Source organism: Cervus elaphus, chromosome 11 (genome assembly GCF_910594005.1).
Source record: "Cervus elaphus chromosome 11, mCerEla1.1, whole genome shotgun sequence".
In the NCBI taxonomy this organism is placed as follows: Eukaryota; Metazoa; Chordata; class Mammalia; order Artiodactyla; family Cervidae; genus Cervus; species Cervus elaphus.
The window spans coordinates 2,351,436-2,375,427 of record NC_057825.1 but is presented as its reverse complement, the minus strand read 5'-3'; the positions used below and the strand labels follow the sequence as shown (position 1 = coordinate 2,375,427).

Below are 23,992 nucleotides of genomic sequence, written 5' to 3'. Positions count from 1 at the left end.
AAGGACGCAGAGCACACACGTCATACAGTCACATATATGCCACACTTAATCACATACATTTACACGGACACACACCACACACATGCACACAGATACTACACACATCAATCACATGCACATGGACACACACTACACACATCATACACAGGCACATACATCACACATGCACACGGACACACGCTACACACATGATACACAAGCACATACACACCACACACATCATATAAACACACCACACATACATCACACATATGTACACAGACACACACTACACACTTCATACACAGGCACATGGACACACAGCACGCATGTCATACACAGGCACATGCATACCACACACACATGCACACGGACACACACCACACACACATTCACAACACATGTGCACATCTTCCTTCCCCAGACCTGGCAGGAAATGGCCAAGGCCACGGGGAGGGGGCTGGAGGGTCTTCCGCAACACGCTCACGGGTGTCACCCACTCCTTGGAGGAGGCTTGGTCTCGTGCAGATGAGGCGGAACAAAGCAGCTGGACGAATGGACGAACTGCCGGCGAGCACCTCACCTGCACTGACAGTGATTCATGGGGGGGGGGTCTCCCTCCCCGGAGAAAGCCCTCTTTGTAGGGGGAGAGGGTGGACACGGCATACGGGTGCATTCACCCCGATGGGAACCCGGGTGACTCACCGCGGGGAGTCTGGCGCTCAGGAACACGGTGGGGAGGGTGAGTGGGGGTCTCAGGGGCTGTGGAGAGGGCGAAAGGAGGGGGTGGAAAGATGAGGGGAACGGGCAAGCCCGCCGTGGATTCTGGGGCAGGAGGAAAGCGGGCGGGGTCTCGGGGGCGGCCCCGACTCTCCAGTCCCTCCTGCTGGTGTCCTGGGCCAGGGGCAGCTCTGTCCGGGGCCTCCCTCCTACCTACTCCCAAAGTCTCTCTCCATCACAGCCAGCGGGCTCCAGCCCATCACCCCCCCAGCCCAGGGCTGGGCCAGGCCTGCCTGAAAGCTCACTCGATATCCCGGACTATGCCCCTCTCTTTCCTCGGGGCCGCCACGCCATCCTCCCCTGCGCTGGGCCCAAGTCCTCTCTCTGCTCCTGATCAGATCTCATTCTCGAGGAAGGACCTGCAGACTCTTGAGCATGGGGCAGTGAGAGACAAAGGTTCCCTACGTCAACGGGCCCTTAACTCAAAGGAGTGATTCTCTAATGGTGGACTGTCAAGAGGAACGTTCTTTATGACTTATCAGAGATCTGGGAACTACCAAGAGAGAAACAGAAAATTCATTTTTGTTTGTTTTTTTTTTTGCTAGAAGGGCTTTCTATGTACACCAAAGATAGAGCTATCATTTTCAGTCCGTTGCAAACACGCAATCCCCAAAGGGCCATTAGCAACTCAGAAACAAAATACCTGTCTGCTGAAAATGTGAACACCGCCTAGAGGGGCCGCAAGGGTTCCGATCACGCCACCCCGACCTGACTGGTGCGGGTCCAGTCCCGTGGGTGTCACCAACTCCCTAAGCACCCTGGAGGCCGGTGTCACCGCCCCTTCCATGGGTGAGGAAACTGAAGCTTTGCGGGGTGGGGGGTGGCGACCGTCACCCAGGTGAGGCACCCTCACGGGGCTGAGTGGGTTCTGTCTCCCCGCCCCCGAGAATGGAACCTAAAAGACCCCAGAGAGGGAATCCTGGAGACAGGAAAGGCTGGGGGGACCCTGTCTCCGGCCGGCCGGTCTGAAACAGAAGCCCATGGGCTAGGTGGCTTGAACCCCAAGCATCTCTTTCTCGGAGTTCTGGAGGCTGGACGTCCAAGGTCAGGGGGCGAGCAAACTCGGTGTCTGGTGAGGACCCTGCTCCCGATTCACAGGCAGGCATCTCCTTGCTGAGCCCTCCCCAGGCAGGAGGTGCAAGGGAGCTCTCTGGGGCCATTTTATAAGGTCACGAATTCCACAGGGTTCCACCCCCATGACCTGTTCACCTCCAAAGGCCCCCCCCTCAAGGTACCATCACACTGGGGACGAGGTTCAACACATGAATCTGGGGGACACACGGCGCTCAGGCTGCAGTGGCTCCACAGCCTGCTTGCAGGGGCTGCGGCCAGAAGGAGGGACTTCGCACCACACTGTAGCGACGCGGGGTCCACCTGCCCGCGGCCCTCACCCAGCTGAGAGCTCCTCTCCCTACCCCGGCCTCCTCCGAAGGGCGCCAGCGATCTCTCATTTCCCCGCCTCGCCAACCCCATTTTCCAAAGTGATTGAGATTCTAACACCATTAAACATGATTCAATTTGCTTTTCCTAATGATGCGCCCACAGTCGTAGGACGTCTCTCCTTCTCCACTTGAAAGACATCTCAGGGTGCTTTTCTCCAGTTAAATTAACAGGGAAACCGTTAGAAACGCTGAAGAGGAACGGATGCCTCCAGCTCGGTGAGACTCGCTTTATGCAGAGAGGAGCCAGGTCTCCACCGCAGCAGGAAGACAAACGGGGCACGAAGCTGCCCGTGTTAAGACTCCTCTTCCGGAGGGGCGGGCGCTTCTAACCCGTGCCCCGTGCTGACCCTGAAACGTCTAGGGATGCAGACCAGAGACAAGAGCCCCCATGACGCCAGGACCAGGCTGGCACTCCCCCCGCAGCCCTCCTGAGTCCACAGGCTGACGTGGTGACCGCACCTGGCTGTCCATGCTGCGGGTGAGGCCAGCGAGGCCACACTGACAACAAAGGTCACACTGGGAATAAACACAGAACCAGAACTGAAATCCGGGCAGGCCTGCCTCCCGCCCCTCTCCTCGACCCCGGGGGCCCCAAGGCCCCAGGAGATCTCCCCTGGCTCTCCTCTCCTCCTGGTTGGGCGTGGCCCTCAGGACTTAGCACTCTCCTGTCCACCCCTCCGCTTGGGCCCCCCGGCTGCCACACACACTGCACCGCCCACTGAAGGGTAAGACCACCACCGCGCACTGCTCCAAAGCCTTCTAAGCCCGGAGCACCAGCCCTCCCGGGGGCGCGCGGCCCACCTGCGGAGCTGGTACAAACGGGAAACGGAGGCCATGTCCCCAGCCTTGCCACCGTGGAGGGCCCGGCCCGGCTCTGAGATCAGACCCCCCGGCTCCAGGCGCCCTTTGCTGGGTCTCGGAACTGCCTCCTGGGACCTGCCCCAATGCTATGCAGATCGGCCGGAGGCGTTCCTGGAACCCAGGCGCCCAGACTCCCAGCCCAGGGCCTCGCCGGGCCCATGCAGCCGAGACAGCTGGCCAGTCTCCCCGCCTTTCTCATCCACGAGTCACAGGCTGCCTGCTCGGCCAGGGAAGGCGCCGGGACCCCGGAATTTTCTTGAACATTCCTCCAGTCTTGGGAGGGACAGAGGACATCGAGCCATCTTTGCCACCAGCTAAAATGTTTCAGTCTCAGATCAAAAAGGAATGCAAGCCGGAAACAGCGCGGAAGCCGGAGCCAGATGGAAGCAGTCTGCTTCAGGGAAGCAAAACAAACAGTGCCCGGCCCCCCCCCCCCCCCGCCCCGCCCCACCCCTGCAGCCCGGCCCCGCCCGCCCCGCGGGCCTTCAGCAGAGCCCAGAGTCGGCGCCCGTGGGCCCACCGGAGCGGAGTGCGCTCCACCCTGCCCTGCCCTCTCTGCGCCAGGCGCTGTGGGGAGCCCACGGAGGCCTGGGTGTGGTCCCCCCGCTCTGGCCAGACCCCACCGCCTGCCAGGAGCCAGGACCCCCAGCTGGGAAAGTGGCAGGTCCCCACGGGTGAAGGGACCTGCTCTAGACGCCGGGACCTCGCCTTCCCAGCAGGGAGAGGATGGGCCCAGCCCTCCGTCTCCCAGGGCCTGGGCTCCAGGGCAGCAGACAGAGAGCCCGGGTTCTCCTCAGACCCACAGAGGGCCTCAGCGTCCCTACTGGCACAACAGGTGAGCTCTGGCTGGAAGATGCCAAGGCCAGCCATTCCAGGAGCAAGCCAGGGCGGCTTCACAGAGGAAGGGGCACCAGACCATCCTAGAAGCACACCACTGGGTCAGTCTAAGAGGACAGTCGGGGTGGCTGGGCAAAGAGGGGAGCCGTGGCCCCTCCGCCTGCCCACCGGGGCCCACAGCCCCCCGGAGACCAGCTCACCCAGCAGAGGGACCACTCCTCCCGTATGCTCGTCCTCCACCGTCCCAGCAGACCGCACAGGGGACCCGCGGGCTGGCCGGGACAGGGGTGCGGCCCGTCCCCCTCCAAGTCCCTCTGCCCTCCCCAGGGTGGCTGACACCCTCCAGCCACCGTGGCTGCTGGCTGATGACCCGCTGGGTGCTCCCAAGTGAAAGGCGCCCAGCCGGGTCCCTGAAGGCCGCAGCCCTGGGCTCCCCCAGTTCCCTGAATCACCCTGGACTCAGAACCTCCAGCCGGTGCGCCCTCCACGTGGGGCCCCGCCACCTACCTCTCAACTAGGCTCTGATTCATTACAAATGGGAAAACTAAAGATTGCCGTTGGTTCCATACGTGGAGCCTCTGAAAACGCAAAACTCTAAGAGGAAAGATGGGGACGTGCAAGAGGTCCTCGGAGGCCTGAAGCTGGGGCTGCAGATCCCAGCTTCTCCTGAAGACCCCAGCCCTCGGGCTCCAGGCTCAGGCACAGAAGTGGGGGGTCCTGCCCCCACCCCGCCTCGCCAGCTGGAGATCGAGGACAGTGGGGGCTGGCCACCACCCCCACCGGCCCCGGCCAGCGGGCACACCGCGGTCTTTGCTGCATGAATGAATGACCACACAGTGTCCAGGAGGAAAGCTGGGTCTCGCTCCAAGGAACCTGGCCTCTGAGTCTGGAATCCAGGTTACACCAGGACCCACTTCCCTGACCCCGGTCTCTGCAGCCCCACAGACCAACCCAGGGCCACAGCCGTAACGTGGTGTCCCCGGGGCCGAGGTCACAGCCACCCCATCCCCAGGACAGCCACCACAGTGACACGCTGTGTGAAGCCCAGCACGGCCACAGCCCAGGCCACAGGCTCAGCCTTCCCCAGATGACCAGAAGCTGTCCAGCCCTCGCCGGAGCAGTGTGCCTGGGACTGGCCACAACCACCCCACTAGGCTCTCTCGTCTGTAAAGTCAGCCCCGGGTCAGCCTGTGTTCACGTTCTCAATGAACCTCACACCCAACTTATTGTCACCCATTCCTAGCCCTCCCTGAAGTAGCATCTTCACTCTCAGACACCTGGTGACCCCAATTTCATCTGAACGTGGACCCCAGCACCCCCAGGGGCTGCCCCAGGGAGCGGCTCCAACTTCAAAGCTGGCCCTGCACGTTCCCACCTGGCCCCGTGGCCCACGAGGAAGCCCGGGGCCCGAGCAAGTACGAGAAATCAATCGCTGATTAATACAGATCTCAGTGGAGCCCATCTGCCGGGACGTTCATTCTTCATGGAAATTAAGCCACGAGGAGTAGACGTGAGGGTTGTTCTAATGACGCTGGCAGGCAGCAGGCAGCCGGAGCGCATCCCAGCGCTGGCAGGGGTAGTGGGCCAGGGAACGGCACGCAGGCGTGCTTCCTGAAACCCACAGAGACGGGATGGGCCCACCGCGAGCTGGCGCGGCGCCCGGGCGCTGTCCGGCTTCAGGTTGCTTTGCAGCCCCGGAGGCTTCCCTACCCCACCTCCGGGAGGCCTGGGGCAGCCCCACACTGCCCGGCCTGGCTGAGCTGGGAGAAAGGAACGCCTGCCCTTGGTGCTGTGGCTGCCGTGACCCCAGAAGGGTCTACCTGTCTGGGCTGCCCACCCAGGGAAGGAGGCTGATACCCAGTGTTGGGACGCAGACGTGCTCAGTGACCTGGTGGCCTGGTAGGCAGAGCACTGGGCTGGGAAGCTTTGATGACTGGGGAACTGGGGAGAGGTGACAGGTAGACTGGGGGCTGCCCAGGTGGCGCTGGCGGTAAAGAACCCGACTACCAATGCAGGAGACGTAAGAGACACGGGTTCGATCCCTGCGTCGGGAAGATCCCCTCAAGGAGGGCAAGGCAACCCACTCCACTACTCCTGCCTGGAGAATCCCATGGACAGAGGGGCCTGGTGGGTTACAGTCCACGGGGTCGCAAAGAGTCGGACACAACAACTCAAGTGACTTAGCGCGAGCGGCGGACTGGACCAGACAGACCCTGGACATCCCCAGAACATTTCTCCGGCTGCCCGCCGGCAGGTGGCATCTGGCCGCCCCTCCCATGGAGACCCTGTCCTAAAAGCTGAACATCTGTCCTCCAAATGTATGGTTAAATGAAACGGGGGAAAGAAGCCCAAAAATATGATTAAAAGATGAGCAAAAGGCTTGAATGAACATCTCTGCAAAGGAGATACACAGATGGCCAATAAGCACATGAAAAGATGCCCAAAATCACTAATCACCAGGGAACGTGATTCAAAACCACAAAGAGAGGCCACAGCGCACCATTAGGGTGGCTGTTAGTTATCACACACACACACACACACAGGATAACAAGTGTTGGTGGGAATGTGGGGAAATTGGAACCTTGTGTGCTGTCGGTGGGATGTAAAATGTGCAGAAGCTGTGGAAACCATTATGGTGGTGCCTCAAAAAATACAAAATTACCATATGACCCAGTAATTCCACTTCTGGGTGTAGAATCAAGTGAAATGAAAGCAGGAACTCAGATATTTGCACACCTGTGTTCACAGCGGCGTGACTGACAACAGACTCGGCTTCACCCCACCCACAGGTCTCACTTGTAAACAATCCCCGCACTCTCCAGGCCCAGAGCCTGGATCCACACAGGTGCGTCTGGGGGCTGATTTCCTCCAGCCCTCCCCGCGACAGCGAGAGCCATCAGGCAGGGGGCGGCAGCCTCTCCTCTGGGGACCGACCACAGGTTTCACTTCACAGTGAGGGTCCTCAGCCTTCCGGGGCCTAGAGCCTCGGAAGCTGAGCTGGCTGCAGGGTTAGAAATTCAGGAATTCAAGTGAACAAAGCTTTGCACACGCATGGACCCCCAGCAGCAGTACTCACAACAGCTAAGAGGTAGCAACTGCCCAAACGCTCTTCGATGGATGATGGATTAACAAGATACAGTCAAGCATAGGATGGAGTATTATTCAGCCTTGAAAAGGAATGGAATTCTGACATAGGCTAGTGTTGAACCCTGAACACATCAGGCTAACTGAGAAAAGCCAGATTCTAAAGGCCACATCTCGTATGATTCTGTTTCTATGCAATGTCCAGTATAGAGAAATACATAGAGGTAGAATGGGCTTCCCAGGTGGCTCAGTGGGTAAAGAACCCACCTGCCAACGCAAGAGACACAGGAGACTCGGGTTCAATCCCTGGGTCGGGAAGATCCCCTGGAGGAGGAAATGGCAGCCCACTCCAGCATCCTTGCCTGGAGAATCTCATGGACAGAGGAGTCTGGCGGACTACAGTCCCTGGGGTCATAGAGAGTCAGACACGACAGAGCATGCACACAGAACAGAGATGAGTGGCTGCCAGGGGCTGGGGGAAGGGGGAGCCGGAACAGGGCTTTCCTTTGGGGGTCATGAAAAAGTCTGGACCAAAACACTGGTGATGCTGCATGACACTCAACACACGGAACGCCACTGAAATCCAGGCTTTAAAATGGTTAAAATGGTAAATTTGACGGTAGGTAGGTTCGTTTTATCAGCATAATCTTTTTTTTTAAAGAACAACACTGAAAAAGGACGACGCAGAATAAACATCCCAGGGCTCCTGCCTAATCGGCATGTCAGGCGGCAGGACAAGGGATGTACGAGCTGAACCGCACCCGTGCCGCGGGGGACCTGGGGGAACGGGCGGAGGTTCGGAACCACAGGGGAGTCTCTCCCCCAGCAAGGTCACAGCCGCACACCTCGGGACTCAGCGGTGCTGCCCTGAACTCCGAGCGCCTGGCCGGCCGCAGACCCTCGCTATCTGCCACTGAAAGAAGCAGCAGTCTTTGAGAAAGGCCTTCCAGGATGCCACGAAAGAACATTTTGTTACAATTAATTATTTGCATTTTGATGTTCTTTCCTTCTTGGTCTTTTTTTTGTTGCAAACATCAAGTTGTCAGGCTTCAGTAGAAACAACGTCTTGGGGCACTAGGGAGAAACAATCAGCCAATTAAAATTTAACTGTGGACACAGACGTATATATACACACATACATACATATATATGCAATGCTTCCCTAGTAGCTCAGCTGGTAAAGAATCTGCAATGCAGGAGACCCCAGTTCGATTCCAGAGTTGGGAAGATCCCCTGGAGAAGCGATAGGCTACCCACTCCAATATTCTTGGGCCCCCCTTGTGACTCAGAGAGTAAAGAATCTGCCTACAATACAGGAGACCCTGCTTCGATCCCTGGGTCGGGAAGATCCCCTGGAGGAGGGCAGGGCAACCCACTCCAGTACTCTTGCCTGGAGAATCCCATGGACAGAGGAGCCTGGCGGGCTACAGCCCACGGGGTCGCAAAGACTCGGACACAACTGAGCGACTACACGCAGCGCCTACGTTACGCACGAGCGGCACCAGGCCGAGCTGAGAAAATCTGAGCTCCACAGGGCACAGGTCACGGGTGCGGAAGACAAAGATGTGCGAGGCTTACCCGACGCCCACGGGGACAAGAAAGGCCCCCCAACCACCTCCACCAAGGCGACAGCCAGCCAGTCCAACCCTCTGCTCACGATGGGGAAACTGAGGCCAGAGAGGACACAGGCGCCTGCCCACGGGCAGGAGGCACAGTGGCCGAAGCAGGGCTTGGATGAGACGCCGCCGACCCTCCACCCCGCATCCCCGCTGCGTGCCTGTGGCCATCACAGACCCCTGTGCACCCCTCCCCAGGGTCGATCCTAAGTGAGCAAGGAGACAGCGGATCCCGCGGCCATCTCCCTGGCCGGGAGCCCCTCCCTGGGACCCGCCCAGGGTCAGGAGCAGAGGGACCAAAACAAAGGCTCCCAGCCCCCACACCAGACCTGCCTGCCTCCCACGGGGCGGTGGGTCCAAATAGCCCACAGCTCATCAGACTTGCAGGGACTCGGGTCCCAAGCCCAAAACTTCCTCCCCGCTCGTCCACTGTGGAGGTGATGCTGGCTGGAAGCTCCCGTCCAGAAAGGGAGGCTGGGGGCGGGGGGACCACTCCCACCACCGGTCAGAAAACGTGGGGTCGGCATCCGCACGGCTGACGGGACTCTGTGTGTACGTGCACACGGGTGTACACATGTGTGTCTGGTGGTCAGCTCTTCCAAAAGTGGATGGGCTAAAAACGTCCCGAAATGACAACCCACAGGAAAAGGAGGAAATGGTCTCGAGCAAAAGCTCAGGAAGCTTCAACCAGCCGGCCGCACCAGCTCCGCAGAGCCCGAGGCCGCACCCGCGCCACGGCGACTGCATGTTAATAAGTAATCAGCGGCGAGGGCGTGCTGAGGAGGCCAGACGTCCCCGGCAGCATCAGGACGGGCTGCAGAAGAGCTCAGTGCAGCCTGGCATCCAGCGGCAGACAGGCCTGGGGCGAGCTCGGAGCAGCCACGCTCGGCACACAAGGAAGGGACGTTAGGGAGGCCCGGGCGCAGAGACCGGGCACAAAGACCGGGTGTCGGTGGGCGCCCCAAGGCTCCCTGCTCCTTCCCTGGGTGGAGCCCGGGACCTACGTTCATCCACGAGGAATCAGTATCTCGACCCCGAAGGCAGGGCAGGGGGTGAGGCTGGCGCTCCAGGCAGCCAGAATGTACACGCCCCTTGCCCGCTGCCAAGGCCACCAGCACCCACTCTGTGTGGGCCCGCCCCCGGGAGCCGTGCGGGGGACGCACACACACAGACCGGCCCCCGTATGTCTCAGATCTTCCTCCAGCAGCTGAGGCCGGCCTGAATGCAGACCCAGTTTACAGATGGGAAAACTGCAGCCCCCAGAGGCGAGGCGACTTGTGGGCAAAGCCCACTCCCCAGCGTCACACCCTGTCCCAAGCCCCCGAAGTCACGCAGCTGGTCCACTCTCACCTGGCTTCCAAAAGCATCTGCACTCTCAAGAAGGCTGGAGGGCAGTGGGGGGTAGTGTGTATTTGCAGGAGGGGCCAGGGCAAGAGAAGGGGTCATGGCAGTAACAGCTGGGGGCGTCTGGCAGAGGAGAATGGGTCCTCTCACGTGCCAGCCCCCATGGGCTGTGGGTGCTAGGCCGCTGTGTAGGCGGGCTCAGGGGAAGGCACTGGGATGGGCAGGTGATGCCTGCCCCGGGCTCCAGGGGGGACAGCATGATCCAGGCGCTGCCACGCCCGGAGGACAGACGAGGGGGAGGGCAGGCTGCTGACAAAAGAGTGTCCAGGCAGAGAGGAAGGGTGGGACAGGGCACCTCTGCCACGCAGACAGCAGCCAAAGCGGCCAGGCTGGGGCAGCGGGGGACCTCGGGCCCAGCCGGAGCAGCGGCGCTGACCAGCGGGCAGGCGGATGGGCTGCGATGCTGGGGGAAGGGCCCGTTCCTCCCACGCCCGGGACACGCCGACCAGCCTGCCCCGCCTCCGGGCCCCTCAGGCAGCCTGTGAGGCCACAGCGCCAGCCAGCCACCACCCTCCCCAAACCCCGATCCCGGGGAAGTGGGTTCCTCGCTGTCACGGACTGGTGCTTTCAACCCACGCTCCGAGCCTCTTCAGATCACCGTCCATAAGCAAAGTGTCAGGCAAGAGGAAACAGGAAACAGAGAAGTGGGCCCTGCCTGCTGCCTCATCCTGGTCCCCAGGGAAGAGGGCTTAAAATCCACTGCGGGAGGGAATTCCCTGCCCGTGTCCTTTAAAGAGCTGAGAGTTAGCCCCTCCTCCACCCCCATCCTGACTGAGGCCTCTTTGTGGCCTCTACCCAGACAGCCCTGCCGGCCTCCACCCTGCTCCCAGCCTCCACCCTGCTCCCAGCCTCCGCACCACCCTCCCAGCCTCCCCTCTGCCTCCCGGCCTCCACATCACCCCCCGGGCCTCCTCGCTGGCTCCCTTCCATGCTGCCTTCCTGGCCTCCCCCCGAGCGACCCCCAGCTCCACCAGACACGAGCAGACGCATCTCCCATCTAGGCCTCGGCTCCCTTTCTCACTCCGAGGTCCCTGAAGTCAGCAGGCGCTCCTGGAGGCAAAGATCCCGCACACATCGCATTGGGTCCAGCATGTGGGAGACCCCGCCGGCAGGAGGAGGGGCGGGCGGGCTCCCCACGAGGCCGGCCCCTGGGGGGACCGCTGGGCCCCCTACCTCACGCACTAATTCAATGAGGGGCCCGTCCCCCCATTGGTCCACCCCCGGCCTTGCTCAGGCCCAGGTTCAACCGCATCGGAAGTTTCTGAGCCTAGCAAAATACTTCAATGAATAATAAATAGGAGAATTAAACCCGTTTATTAGAGACTGTGCTCTGCTCTTTAGCTCAAATGAAAGACACAGCCTCACAGACCTTCTTCCCAAAACGGGGGGTGGGGGACCGGCTAAAGTGAGCCGGGCTGACCCGGCAAGGCTCAGGACCCAGGGCTGGGGGCAGGCAGGGAAGCTGAGTCGGACTAGACTGGAATCGGGGCCCCAAGGCGGGCCGCACCCCGGAGAAGACCCCCACGGGGCCACTTGGGCCAGCCTGGGTCCCCTGACCTGGCGCCCGGGCCTTTGGGGAGGTGTCCCACCATCACCCTGGCCCCACCCACAGCTCCTTGGCTCCTCCGATAAGACCCACCGAGTCTCGCAAAGACGCACGGGTGCCCCATGTGCCAGGCGAGGCTCTCGGCACCCGGGGAGACCTCAGTAAGCAGAGCACAAAAGTTCGCACAGCCAGGACACTCGTGGTCCAGCCAGGGGCTGTGACTGCAGCCCTGGTAAGGACGGAAACTGCCAGACGGTGGGCAGCGCAGGGTGGAGGCGGCACCCCCCCCCCACGCTGTCTTAAACAGCAGCGATTGGCGCGCAGGCCCCAGGGAAGCGAGGGCGGCGGCCCTGCGGCTGCAGGGAGAGCCTCGCGGGCCGCGGGTCAGACTGCGGGAAAGCCAGCGAGAGAGTGAGTGCGCCAGGCAGGAAGGCAGGAGCAGGTCCCGGGCAGGGCGACCAGGCCCGCCTCAGCCTGGGGCTGCCCGCGGTCTCCTGCAGGCCGGGGTCCGTCCCCCGCTCCCAGGCCACTCAGGAGAAGCCCCCGCCCCCCTCCCCGCCTCCTGCCCACCCAGAGGACAGACTCGCCTCCTGGAAGGCTTTCTCACTTCCACCCCCGGCTTCACAGTGCAAGTGAACATGCCCAGCGGTGGCTGTCCGCAAAGGACTATAATGAAAACGACGATGCAAACTACGTCTGCTTCAGTGACCACCGGGTTCCAGCCCACTCGGAGAGCCTCCTGTAACAGCACCCACGGGGATCCAATCACAGGGAGAGCTGGCAAGATTGTACCCATTTTCCAGATGAGGAAATTAAGTCCCATAAAGTCGCCAGCCCCGGTCACAGGCTGGGGCTGGACTGATCCCGGCGGCAAGGCCAGGACCGAGCACTGTGCTGGCGAAGCCACAACTTCACCACCAGGACCGAGCACTGTGTTGGCGAAGCCACAACTTCACCACCCGCCTCGGGAGGCTGCATGGCCAGGGGAGTGAGGGCAGAGAGGCTGTGGAACCAGCAAACTCCCAGGCTGGGGACACAGTCGGCCATGTGGCCCGAAGGGGCCGCTGACCCTCGGAGCCACCACCTCCTGGTCTGCAAAGGGGGTCGCCGAGCGCCAGCATCAGGGGGCTGGGCGGGAAGGTGATGGAAGCCCAGCTCACAGCAAGGAGATGAGGCGGGCATTCTGCGGCGACAATCATCTGCGGCTCCGGGGCCAAAACATCAGAAGGAAGCCGCAGAAACCCTACAACCTCGCCGGGGCCCTCCGTCCAAAACCACCAGCCCGTTTCCACACCAAGGCATCTTGCGAAGACGCAACCCGCACGGGCCACCCACGCGGCCTTCCCCCGTGCCCTCCCTTCCCAGGCCCGGCGCACTGGCCAGACGCCCGGGACAGGACAGAGGGCACCCGAGAAGGACGAGCACACAGTTGGGGCAGGAGCGGGGCCCGGGCTCGGCAGCATGCCGGCTCCCAGCTCAGGCCCTCGGCTTGCCTCTTAGCTCAAATCCTGCCCGACAGGATGGGTGTGAGCAGAAACCTAATATGTCTAATGTGACCCCTGGGGAAATACCAGGGATGGAGCCAAAAAACAAAGGTCCAGAACCAGCTTTCTGGATCCTTCTGCTCCTGCTGAGCTTGCTGGGTGGGTGAGCACAAGAGGACCAAACTGCTAATAAAAACAGCAGGACCTGGACATTCACTTCCTGGCTGAGTCCACGACACGGCCGTGCTCTGGGCCATCCTGTCCCCGCTCTGCTCTGCAGAAAGGAAACCTCAGAGTCCCAGGAACGCGGAGTCCGAGCCGCAGGATCCATAGGAGGACCTGATCCACGGGAAGATCCACAGGAAGCCTGATCTAACCCACAGGAAGCACCCCGGCCCCCGCCGCTGACCACCACGCTCCAGAGGAGCGCCGGCTGGCTGCGCCCGGGGCTCCCGGAGGCCTTGAGGGTCTCTGGGGCCCACCTGCCTGCCGTCCCGCTGAGGCATTTGCCAAGGGTCTCTCCCGGGCTGGGGAGCAGAGAGAGCGCTGCCAGCCTGGGGTCAGGGAAACACTTTCTGGAACGTCACACACCCCAAAGCATCAGCTCCTCTCCACACCCGCCCAAAAGGGAAGGTGGGAAGGGGAAGCCCAGGGCCCCACTGGTTCTGGAAACAGGAAGAACGCCCGCGAATCAGCCAGACTCCGCAAGGCAGTTTGCTGGGGAGGGGTGATCACCCCCGATGACGGGGGCTTCTGCCGCAGCCAAGTCCTGAGTGACCGGCCCACACTCACGTCCAGAAGACGGGCCCCGGGGGGTCACGACTGTGCCGTGGGCCAGCACCAGGCAGCTCCCGGGGGAGCGCTTAGGGCCTTCACCGGCCCACTCTTCCTTTCACCATGAACTGCACAGCAGCTAATGTGGGGGACCCTCAGAGGGCAAAGGTCATGCAAATCTTTCCATCGTGTCTCGAGCATAGTAAGTGTTTAATAAATTCTTGGGGGTGAGAGAGGGGATATATATATACCTATGGCTGATTCACGTTGAGGTTTGACAGAAAACAACAAAATTCTGTAAAGCAATTATCCTTCGATTAAAAAATAAATTAAAAAAAATAAAAGCAATTATCCTTCGATCAAAAAATAAAAGAATTTAAAAAATTATTGGGGGCTTACTGAATGTTTAATAGAGGAGTGGAACCAAGAAATGAATAGAGGAACCAAGGAATGAATGCCTTTTCCCTTCCCAACCTGGAGTGGGAAATGGCAACCCACTCCAGCATTCTTGCCCTGGAAAGCTCCATGGACAGAGGAGCCTGGCGGGCTACAGTCCATGGGGTTGCAGAGACTCAGACACGACCGAGCACGCGTGCACGCTCCCTTCTCAAGGCACGACTCCCAGCAATGCTGGGAGACTTGGGAAGCTGAGAGGCAGCTGCTTAGAAAAAGAACGATACCCAGAACCCAGACAGGACATGAATACTGTACAAACCTTCTAAATAATGGCAAAAAAAAATCTGGAAAATTCTAAACCAGCCTGAGACTGACGAGCCAGCCACACCATAAGGATCCTTTCCTCTCCTGAATCCTAGGACGTAAGCGGAGGACGACCAGGCAAGCTGAAAAAGGAACAGTGCCCCTCGAATCCCTGCCCCCCTGACAATGGGAGACCACAACTGACCCCAAGCCCCTGCCCCGTGTCCGGGACCGACTTCAGCATCACTCTCAACAGGCGCTCCAGGCAGGTCCGGCCGGCAGGGACCGGGCCAGCAGCGAGGGCAGAGTCGCCGTCGTACCTTAGTGGTCTGACACCTCCGAGCACCACAGGCCCACCTGGGCCGAGCGGGTGACCCCACGGGGCAGAGCTCCCCAAGGGCAAAAGGCCAACCGGCCGTGGGGCCCTCGTGAGCGGCCGCTCTCTCTGTGGGCAGCGCCCCCTGCCAACTCTCACAGGATGTCCCCCCAGGCCGGCCCGGGAAGCCACACCTGAGTGAGCACCTGGCCGCCCCTCTGCCTCGTCCCGCAGGCTGGAGTCCCAGCTCTGCCGCCCGTCCACGGCTGCCCTGCCCAGCGGCCCGGGCAGCTTCAGTCCCCGTGTCTGTGACCTGGAGCCGGGCGGGCGGCGGTGCGGAGCCAGAGCCTGGCCTGTGTGTGCCTTCCAGGGGGTCCCGTCCCCCGACATCAGCGGGGACGAGCCCAGCAGAGCGGGCTCTGGTCAGTGGCCCCTGCGCGGAGAGACACCCGTCTCAGCGCCCCAGCCTCGGCTGGCCCCACGTCCAACCCATCTCAGGGTGCTTGATCACAGCTTCACTGCGCTCAGAAAACGAAGCTGGGAGGGAGGAGGGCAGGACACGGAAGCTCAGCCAGATGGGCAAGGCCAGCAGGAGGGCCGGGCTGGGCTCCGGAAGGCGGCGTGAATCAAACGACGCAGGAGAACTGAGACGGGGAGGCCTCCGCCCACCAGCCCTGCACTAGTTTCACATCCACTGAACCTGGGGGGCGGTGGGCTCAGGCGACAGCATCGCCGTTTAATGAGCACCTACTGCCGGCCAGGCAGCACGGGGCGGGCCCCCTGACCCACCTGGTCCTCAGCCAGCCGAGGCAGGTCAGGGTCGCCGTGCCGTCTGCCGAGGTCAGCGGCCCCTATGTGGAACCAGATTTTGAAGCAGATCCATCTGACTCGACATGAAAAGCAGGGGCAGATTCAGGGCAGCTCTGCCCTCCCCGGAGCCTCCCTGCAGGAGGCGAGGCTACACCAAGGCCTTGCGGCTCCCCCAGTCTACCCCCAGCTTCACGCCCTGACTCAGAGCCCAAACCCACTGCCCACTCGCAGCTTCCCAGCGTGGCCGGCCCCCTTTGCAGGCAGCAAGCATATCCCCCTGGGGCTCAAATCGTCCGCAGGGACCGCTGACAACCACGAGGGGCACCCCCTTTCGAAGTGTTTGGCCATAGCTGGCAGATCACGGGACGAGAATTTAATCCAAATTTATGTCCACCTTTACATCACAGCACACAAGCCGGACACTCTGCCTTCACCGCTGGCCAAGGAAGGGGTTTGGCCAGGGTTTATCCTGGTTTCCTATACAATTGTTTTAAACACCAGTTGTGTGTGTGATATTTGTAAAAAAGTGTATGTGTGTGTGTTCTGAAGGCCTCCCCCAAAGTCCAGAGCCACTGGCTTCTCCCCTGCCCAGGGCACTGCTGGTCACAAGAAGTAAAAACAGGAAAGAGGTTCTAATCCACTTAAAAGCAAGTCTGCGGAAGCTGAGAAGCTCGCTGATGGGAAGGGCGCTGGCACGGGCTCCTGCCCCAGCAGAGGGAAGCCAAGAAGCCTCAGAGTCCTAGGCTAACGCCTCGCAGCCAGAGGGACGTGGGAGAGTCACTCAAGAGAGGAGGAGAGACCTCTGAGCACTGGTGCGGACACAGCTGGTCCCCGAATCATGTCTATAGACTCTCAGAAGCGAAGAGGAGGACTGTCAGGCCCAGGTGGCTTATGGCAAGGTCCTAGTGATCGATGCTAATTTGACACTTTACAGCACCTCAGATGAGGTCTCCTCTTGGAAATGACTTCTCAGCATTTGCAAATACAAAATTCCCCTTGCGTTTCATAAATCATGTGTTCACAGAACACTTCCTCAAACACCAGGTCCCTGATAATGGTCCTCAGATAAAGCAGGCAATAAATATCGTCTGATAACTTCCCGTAAGCAGGTGAAAGCTCGTCCCTGGGTAGTCCGGGAAGTGCCCGTTTCACAAAGTCAGCACTGACCGTGGAGGGAAGGGCCCCCCCAAGAGCAGGCGGGGACTCGGGGACAGCTACGCCACAGCACAGCACGGAGCCAGGTCTGACTCAAGCCCCCGGCCCCCGATCCACCAGCAAGGTATCACGTCCTGACTCCATCTTTTAAAAGGAGGGACCCAGGAACTGTTGGCTTCCAGATGGAACGTGACGCCCCGCAAGGACACTGTGGACCCAGGCTCACCAGGAGCCATGGCGCGCTGCACCCCCGCCAGGCTGTGGACTCTGCCCGACAGCGGCCAGGGACACCTGCTGAGAAAGCAGGGAGGCTTCCCGAGTTCTCTGCCACAGACCTAGCGCATCACCTCCAGGGACGAGGAGTTCATATGATCACCTGTCCCCACCCGACCCTGCTCGAAGCCACTCAGCCCCACTTATCTCCGGTAAGGCGGAGGCGACAGCTCCCTTCTCAGCACACCGCAGCAAGCGCGGGGCCTGCCCGTCTGGGCCCGCCCCACGAGCGGGTGCCTGCTCGCCCAGAGAGGGTGGGAGATTCAGGGCAGCAAGCAAACGCCCAGGGTCGCTCGACTGGAAAAGCCGGGGCAGGGCTGCACCCCGGGCCTGGACTCATCCAGGCCAGCTTTCCCTCCACCCTCCTGGGTTCCCGATGCCCTGACTTCACTCTGAACAGCCTGAGAAGGCGGGAGGGGCCGGACCACAGCCCCAGCCCCCGAAGCGCCTCCTCTGGTTGTAACACAGCCCGGCCTGCGCCCGCCCATGGGGCTCTGCCCAGAGGGGTCGGGCCCGCTCCGGAAAGAGGCCACTCACCTTCCCGAAGTCTCGGACATCGAAGAGGTCGAAGGGGTCAAACAGCTCACTGTTCCTGAGTCCAAACTTGTCATGGCAGACTTTCAGGAAGGTGCGGATGTTCTTCAAACACAGGAACTGGAGGAGAGAAGGGAGCATCACTCAAGCTGCATGTCTGCAGGGCAGTGATACCAACAGCAGCAAACCCTGCCTCCCAGCGCCGCCCAGCTCAGAGCAGACGCCGTGGCCATACCCCGTCTGGGGAGCCACACGTCCCAACTCAAGACAATCACGGGTGGAACAAAACAGACTGGCGTTCAGTCAGCGGGCACGGAGCACGCACACACACATGCACACACACGTGTGCACACTGCCTGCCCCGGCACAGACACAGCCCCGTTGCTCTGCACGTGACAAAGGCCCACGGAAGCCAGGCGGAGCCCTGGAGCAGCACAGGGCACACGGAAGGGGGGAGCACGAAGGCCAGCGTCAAACCCCAGAGCAGCCTCCAGCGCCTCTTCCATCCAGGAACCCGGCATCTGTGCTCCCAGCCCACCGTGGGCAGCACAGCCAGAGCAGGAGGCGGGGGGTGGGCGGCTGAACAGGGTCATGGGCTTCCAGTCCCCGTGGAGAGGGAGCCGGGAAAGATGGGGGCAGCCGGCAAGGCGGCCTGGAGCACAGACCTCAGAGTCACAGGGTCCTGGGTTCGGATCCTGTCCAGTCCCTGCAGCTGGACCAGGGCTCCTGAGGCCTGGTTCCCTAGCAGGACGTGCCTGGCGGAGTTAATGACCTGCCCCGATGGCACAGAGCGGAGCCATCAGACCCCCACCAGTCCACCTCGGCATGGTGCCCACAAGGTCAGGACCACGGTGCACACAGCTGAACACCAAGCCAGGGCTCCAGACCCATCAACCCCATCATAACAGCCTCTAAGGGACACAGCTCAGCTGGTAAAGAATCTTCGTGCAATGCGGGAGACCTGGGTTCGATCCCTGGGTCGGATCTCTGGGTCGGGAAGATCCCCTGGAGAATGGAAAGGCTACCCACTTCAGTATTCTGGACTGGAGAATTCCAAGGACTGTATATAGTCCATGGAGTTGAAAACAGTCGGACACGACTGAGCGACTTTCACTTCCAAGGGCCCAACAGCTCAACTTCAAGAGGTCTGCAGAGACGCAGGTCTGCTGACCGGAAACGTGAAGAAACAGACAGAGGTAGATGAAGGCCAGGCCAGAATCAGAAGCTATGGCAGGCACGGCGTCAACCCAGCTACACGCAGAACTCCCAGGGGACATGTGGAGCCCAGCAGACATGGATCTTACCGCCCACCCACCGCCAGCGGGCATCACCCCGGGCCCGGAGCAGCCCTCACGTGGGGCCGCTCCTCCATCCCGGCTGGGCTGGTCCCTGGTCAGAGACAACACCTCTAAGGCTCACATGCTGGTAGTGGGTTAATTATTCCCTACCTGTGTGTGGGGGGACTGGGTGTGTGGGTCTGCGCGTGCACAGGTATCTATGTGTTTATCTGTGTTTATCAGTGTCTCTCTGCGTGTGTGTATGTGTGTGTATCTGTGTGATGGTATCTGCTTACCTGTGTGCATCTGTGTATTTCCGTGTGTGTATCTGTGTTTATCCATGTGCAGTAGTGTATTTATGTGTATTTCACTGTGTATCTGTGTATCTGTGTGTATCTGTGTGTATCTGTGCATGTATCTGTGTGTATCTGTGTGTGTATCTGTGTGTATCTGTGTATCTGTGCATGTATCTGTGTGTATCTGTGTGTGTCTGTATCTGTGTGTATTTCCCTGTGTGTATCTGTGTGTGTATCTATGCATGTATCTGTGTGCATCAATGTGTACCTTTGTATCTGTGTGTATCCGTGTGTGCACACTTTTTCTGAACACATAAGGGTAAACTGCAGATGCGGCCCCCTCCTCCCAAACACCTGAGCGTGTAGTTCCTGAGAACAAGGACACCCCGCCCCAGTCACAGCACCAATGTCAAAATCAGGAAATTAACGTAGGTCCCACATTACCTCATCTCTAGGCAGCATTCAACATTTCTCTACTAGGTAAAGGACAACCAAGACGTCCTGATAGAATACAGTCCTGGCATAATCCTGGATCACAAGCGACTTTAATCAAGTCCTTTCTGTCTCCATGAGCCTGGAAGAGCATTCTCCAACAGAACTTTCTGGAAGGATGGAAACGTCCTGTGAGCCCAGTCCAGTGGGGCGGCATCAGGCACGCATGCCTGCTGAGCTCTGGAAATGTGGTCAGTCTGACCAAACAAGCGCACTTATAATTTCACTTTATTCTAATGGATTTAAATTTAGTTGCAAAACTGGCTACAGCTGCTGGTTTGAACACGTGGCCCTGGAACAGCCCCGTCTTCGTCTTCCCTCACCTGACCTTTCTGAAGAACACAGACACCGAGACAGGTGCTGCAGGACGTCACTGACGTGAGGGGCCCGGGCCGAGTGGGTGCTCAGACCCAGGAGGAGGCCGGGGCCGGGGCTGCAGGAGGAAGGCTGAGCGTCCAGTGGGGACAGAGCTTCCGTCTGGGAAGAACAAGCCCAGGAAACGCTGGCGGCGACGGTCACACAGCACCGTGAACGCACTCGATGCCGCTGAACTGTATACTTAGCAGCGGTTAAAATGGCAATTTTAAGCTTTGTGTATTTTACTGTGATAAAAAAAAAAACGTAACTCACAAAACAGAGTCACAGAGAAACAGACACACAGGGAGGAGGCTGTGTGACGGCAGAGACTCAGCAGACACTCTAGCAGCCAAGGAAGCCACCATGAGCTGGGGGAGGGCCTGGGACGGAGCCTCGCACCCTGACCCCGAGAGAGCCCGTCCCGTCACCGGATCTCAGACATCCAGAACCGTGCCTTCAGCTGCTTCACCCCCATCCCACCCCTGAGAGCAGCCTGCAGACCTGGGGGCATGTCTGAGCCCAAGCCGCCCGCCCCCTGGGGCCCCCCCAAGCCCCCCACCTCCCCCCACAGCCTGCAGCCTCAGACCCCGTCCTCCCCGCTGCCCTGCAGGACGTCTGCAGCTTCCAGCCTGGCTCCAGGCTTTTCTGCACACCACTCGTCTCTAATTTCCACTAAGCCCTTATTTTAATTCCTCCTCAGCCTCCCATTTTTAGAGTTAATTACACAGCTCCCAACCACAATCGCAGCCAGCAAGGCCAGGCTTCCTTGCAGGGCTCGAAAGGGGGCAGGCGCGTCGTGGGCACAGCATCTGCCTGGCCTGGCCGCCCCCCCTGCTGCAGGCATTCAGGCCCCTGGCCTTCCAGAACCGCTCCCAGCCCAGGCTGGCCTGGGACGCAGCCCGCAGGGAAAGAGGGGCGCGGAGAAAGCACTGGGCCGGCATCCTCCGGGGGGCACCCATGCCCCTGGCAGCACACGCAGCCCCTGGCCTCCCTCCAGCAATCAGCCCACTTCACAGGTAGAGAAACTGAGGCCCAGATGGTAGTGGACTTCGGCTCTGGGTCAGAAGGCGGCCAGGCCAAGATCTGAACCCACGTCTGCTTCAAGAGCGGTGAAGGCCCTTTGAGACGACGGGGGTGACCGCCAGCCGCCCAGAGTCCCAGGTCTGTCCAGGAGCTCACCCGCAGCCTCCCCTGCACCCCGTAAGGGGCCTGGTTTGAATAAGTGATAAGATCACTGTCTCCCTCACGGTACAATCAGGGAAACTAAGGCTCGGGGGCTCCCCCACCCTGCCCCACCACCCCAGGGCCCCAGAGGGCACGTGGCCAGAGCCTGGCCAGTCAGGGCCGCTGGTCTGTCCCCCCAGCAGGAACGGCTGCCAGCTCCGGGAGGGAGACAGCCGAGGGCGAGGGTGGGAAGACAGGGCCAAAGCGGGCCGGGGCTGGGGGCCAGGCTGCAGCAGGGAGCTCATCCTGTGGCCCGAGGCCTGGCGGCCGGCCGCCCCCGGGGCTTCAGGGACAAGCAGCATTCTCTGTCCTCCGCCCGCGGGCACTTGATCAAGGGCAGCCACACAAGGCTCTGTCCCCAGAAAACTGGCCCCGTGACACGTGGCCCAGAAGGGAGGCAGCACCGCTGTATCCGTCTGGGGGGCCCCAGGGGGTGCGGGCGCCCCCAGCCCCAGGTTGGGCCCCCAGCCGTCCCTCGCTGAGCCGGGCCACCCCACCGAGAGACCAGCCGCCTGTGTCCTGGACGCCTCGCCCTCTAATCCCAGGCCCCGGTCGGCCTCCTGGGAGCTAATCGGGCTGAAATCATATTAGTGTGAGCTCACCAGCTCCGCAGCCAGCCGCCCACCGCCCCAGGCGCAGCCGGCCAGGGCAGCCCCAGCCTGCTGCTCACTGTCACCTGTCACTTAGCCGTCCGGAGGTCCCAGCACGGGGGTGCTGGGCGAGAGGGCCGGTGGCCGCGTCTGAGCCCGCAGGCCGCCGCGCCCCCGGGAGGGAACGGGGAGGCTTCCTGGCCTGGCTCGAGCGGGTCCACTGGGGCCGGCACACAGACCAGAGACAGCCCCACCCCGAGAAGGAGATGCGGGGGCCCCCGCCGGCGGGACGCCTCAGGCCGCAGGGGCCCCTCCGGTCACCCAAGCCCTCCCCCGGGGGGCCTGCTGTCCCCCGGGCAGGGCGGGGCCGGGAGCCCCAGAGCGCACAACCCCCGCAGCGCACGCACGGCACTCACACCTCAGCCCCGTGGGGCAGCTGCAAAGGGGGGCCCGAGGCACCGGGCAGCGGGGGCGTGGGAACCGCCCACAGGGCTCGGGAGGGGGTGACCGCGGCCCCGCTCCAAGGACAAAGGCCGTGACCACCCGCAACGCGAGCCCTCGCTGCCCAGGTGGACAAAGTGAGGCTCAGACCACCGTGGGCTTCCAAGCTCCTGCCCGACAGTGTGCAGAAGGCATGATGACTGCAGGCCCCTGCCCAGGGCCGAGGCCCAGGGCCGGGGGCTGTGTGTCCTGGCTGGCTGCCCTGGCCCCGGGAACCCCCAGGGAGCCGTGCTGGGCCCTGAGGGAGGCGCCTGGCCCCGGGCGCTGGGCTCTGCGGGATGCCACTCACTGCTCCGTGCAGACCTGGCTCCTGGTTCCAACCCCCCCCGCCCCCCACTACCTGCGCTTGTTAAATCGACTGCTACAGTCTAGGGTCCGCGGGCCCCGGGCACCTCACATTGGCTCCTGAGAATCTCCAAAGCTCCCATGTAGCAAGGGTTTCCATGGTGCCAGGCTCCGGGCTCAGGGCTAGGCTGCTCACAGCCTCACAGAGTCATTAGAGCAAGTCCTAATTTACCGACGGAGTAGAGAGATGGAGGTCCCGAGAGGCTCCCTGTTTGTGCAAGGTCACTCGCAAGGACGTGACAAAGCTGGGAACAGACTGGGGTCAGTTTAACCTCCAAGGCCAGGCTGCTGGACTCGTAAGCCATCGTCATAGTTCACAGGCTTCTGAGCAGGGAGACGATAAGTTTTTTTTAATTTATTTATTTAAATTGGAAGATAATTACTTTACAATATTCTGATGGTGTTTGCCATACACCAACATGAACCAGCCACAGGTATACATGTTTCCCCCCCCATCCTGGAAACAACACTTGCAGGAAAATTAAGTCTGGCCGGGGTGATGGGGTAGAAGGTAGGAGCCCAGCCTTTGAGCTTGACAGGCAGGATCCACACACAGAAACGGTGACTCGGGAGGGGACAGATGACACTGGGGTCACCTGCCTCAGAGGGCCCCAAAGTCCCTTAGCCCGGAGCGGCGCTGGGCCCCCACGCCCCGCGAGGAGGGAGCCGGGCCCCCGCAGCCCCTCCAGGGCCAGTGATCTGCACACAGGGAGAAATCCCTCCTGGTCAGCCACAGAGCTGCAGAGTGGCCACACCCAGGCGGGCCTGACCTTCACCGGCACCTCCGCCCCCTCTAGTTAGCAGCCTCGCTCCTCGGAGCCGATGCCCAGAGGGGAAGCACACGGCAGGCGGGCCAAGGCCTCCGGGTGACGATGTGACCGGGGCTCTGTGCTCACGGCCAAGCCACGGGGATGACGGGGAGGTGGAGGCCACCCCCCTCGCTGCCCACTGGACTCCAGAGCCCCGGAGATGCCCCCGCGCGTCAGCTCCCCAGCTCTCGCGAGAGCAGGAGCTCTGCATGCTGGGCCGCACCTTTCTGCACGGCGGGGCCTCCACATCTGAAGCTCACACTCCGCAACTCAGGCTTCAAAAAGCACCCACTCAACACATGGCCCTGGGGTTGCACTTTCCGACGACCGGTCAGTGTCTGGAGCCTCACTCCCTGCCCCCGGGTGGGCAGCCGGGCCTGCTGACCAGACGCCCCACGGGCCACTGACGACGAGGCTTTTGATCAATAAAATATGGGAAAATGAATTAATTTCCTGTTTTATTTATGCCACGCTCACTCCAAAAACCATTTTAAATGACTTCATTAC

At 61.0% G+C, this 23,992-nt stretch overlaps 1 protein-coding gene across 4 annotated transcripts in view; it reads right to left on the bottom strand.

Annotated features, from left to right (window-relative positions):
* The window catches only part of VAV2 (vav guanine nucleotide exchange factor 2), a 177,179-nt gene that overhangs the window by 121,627 nt on the left and 31,560 nt on the right, over positions 1-23,992 (bottom strand). For all 4 annotated transcript variants that reach the window (XM_043916353.1, XM_043916354.1, XM_043916355.1 and 1 more), the window contains exon 2: positions 17,598-17,714. In XM_043916353.1, the coding sequence (XP_043772288.1) occupies positions 17,598-17,714 (117 nt within the window). The remainder of the gene's footprint in view (positions 1-17,597; positions 17,715-23,992) is intronic.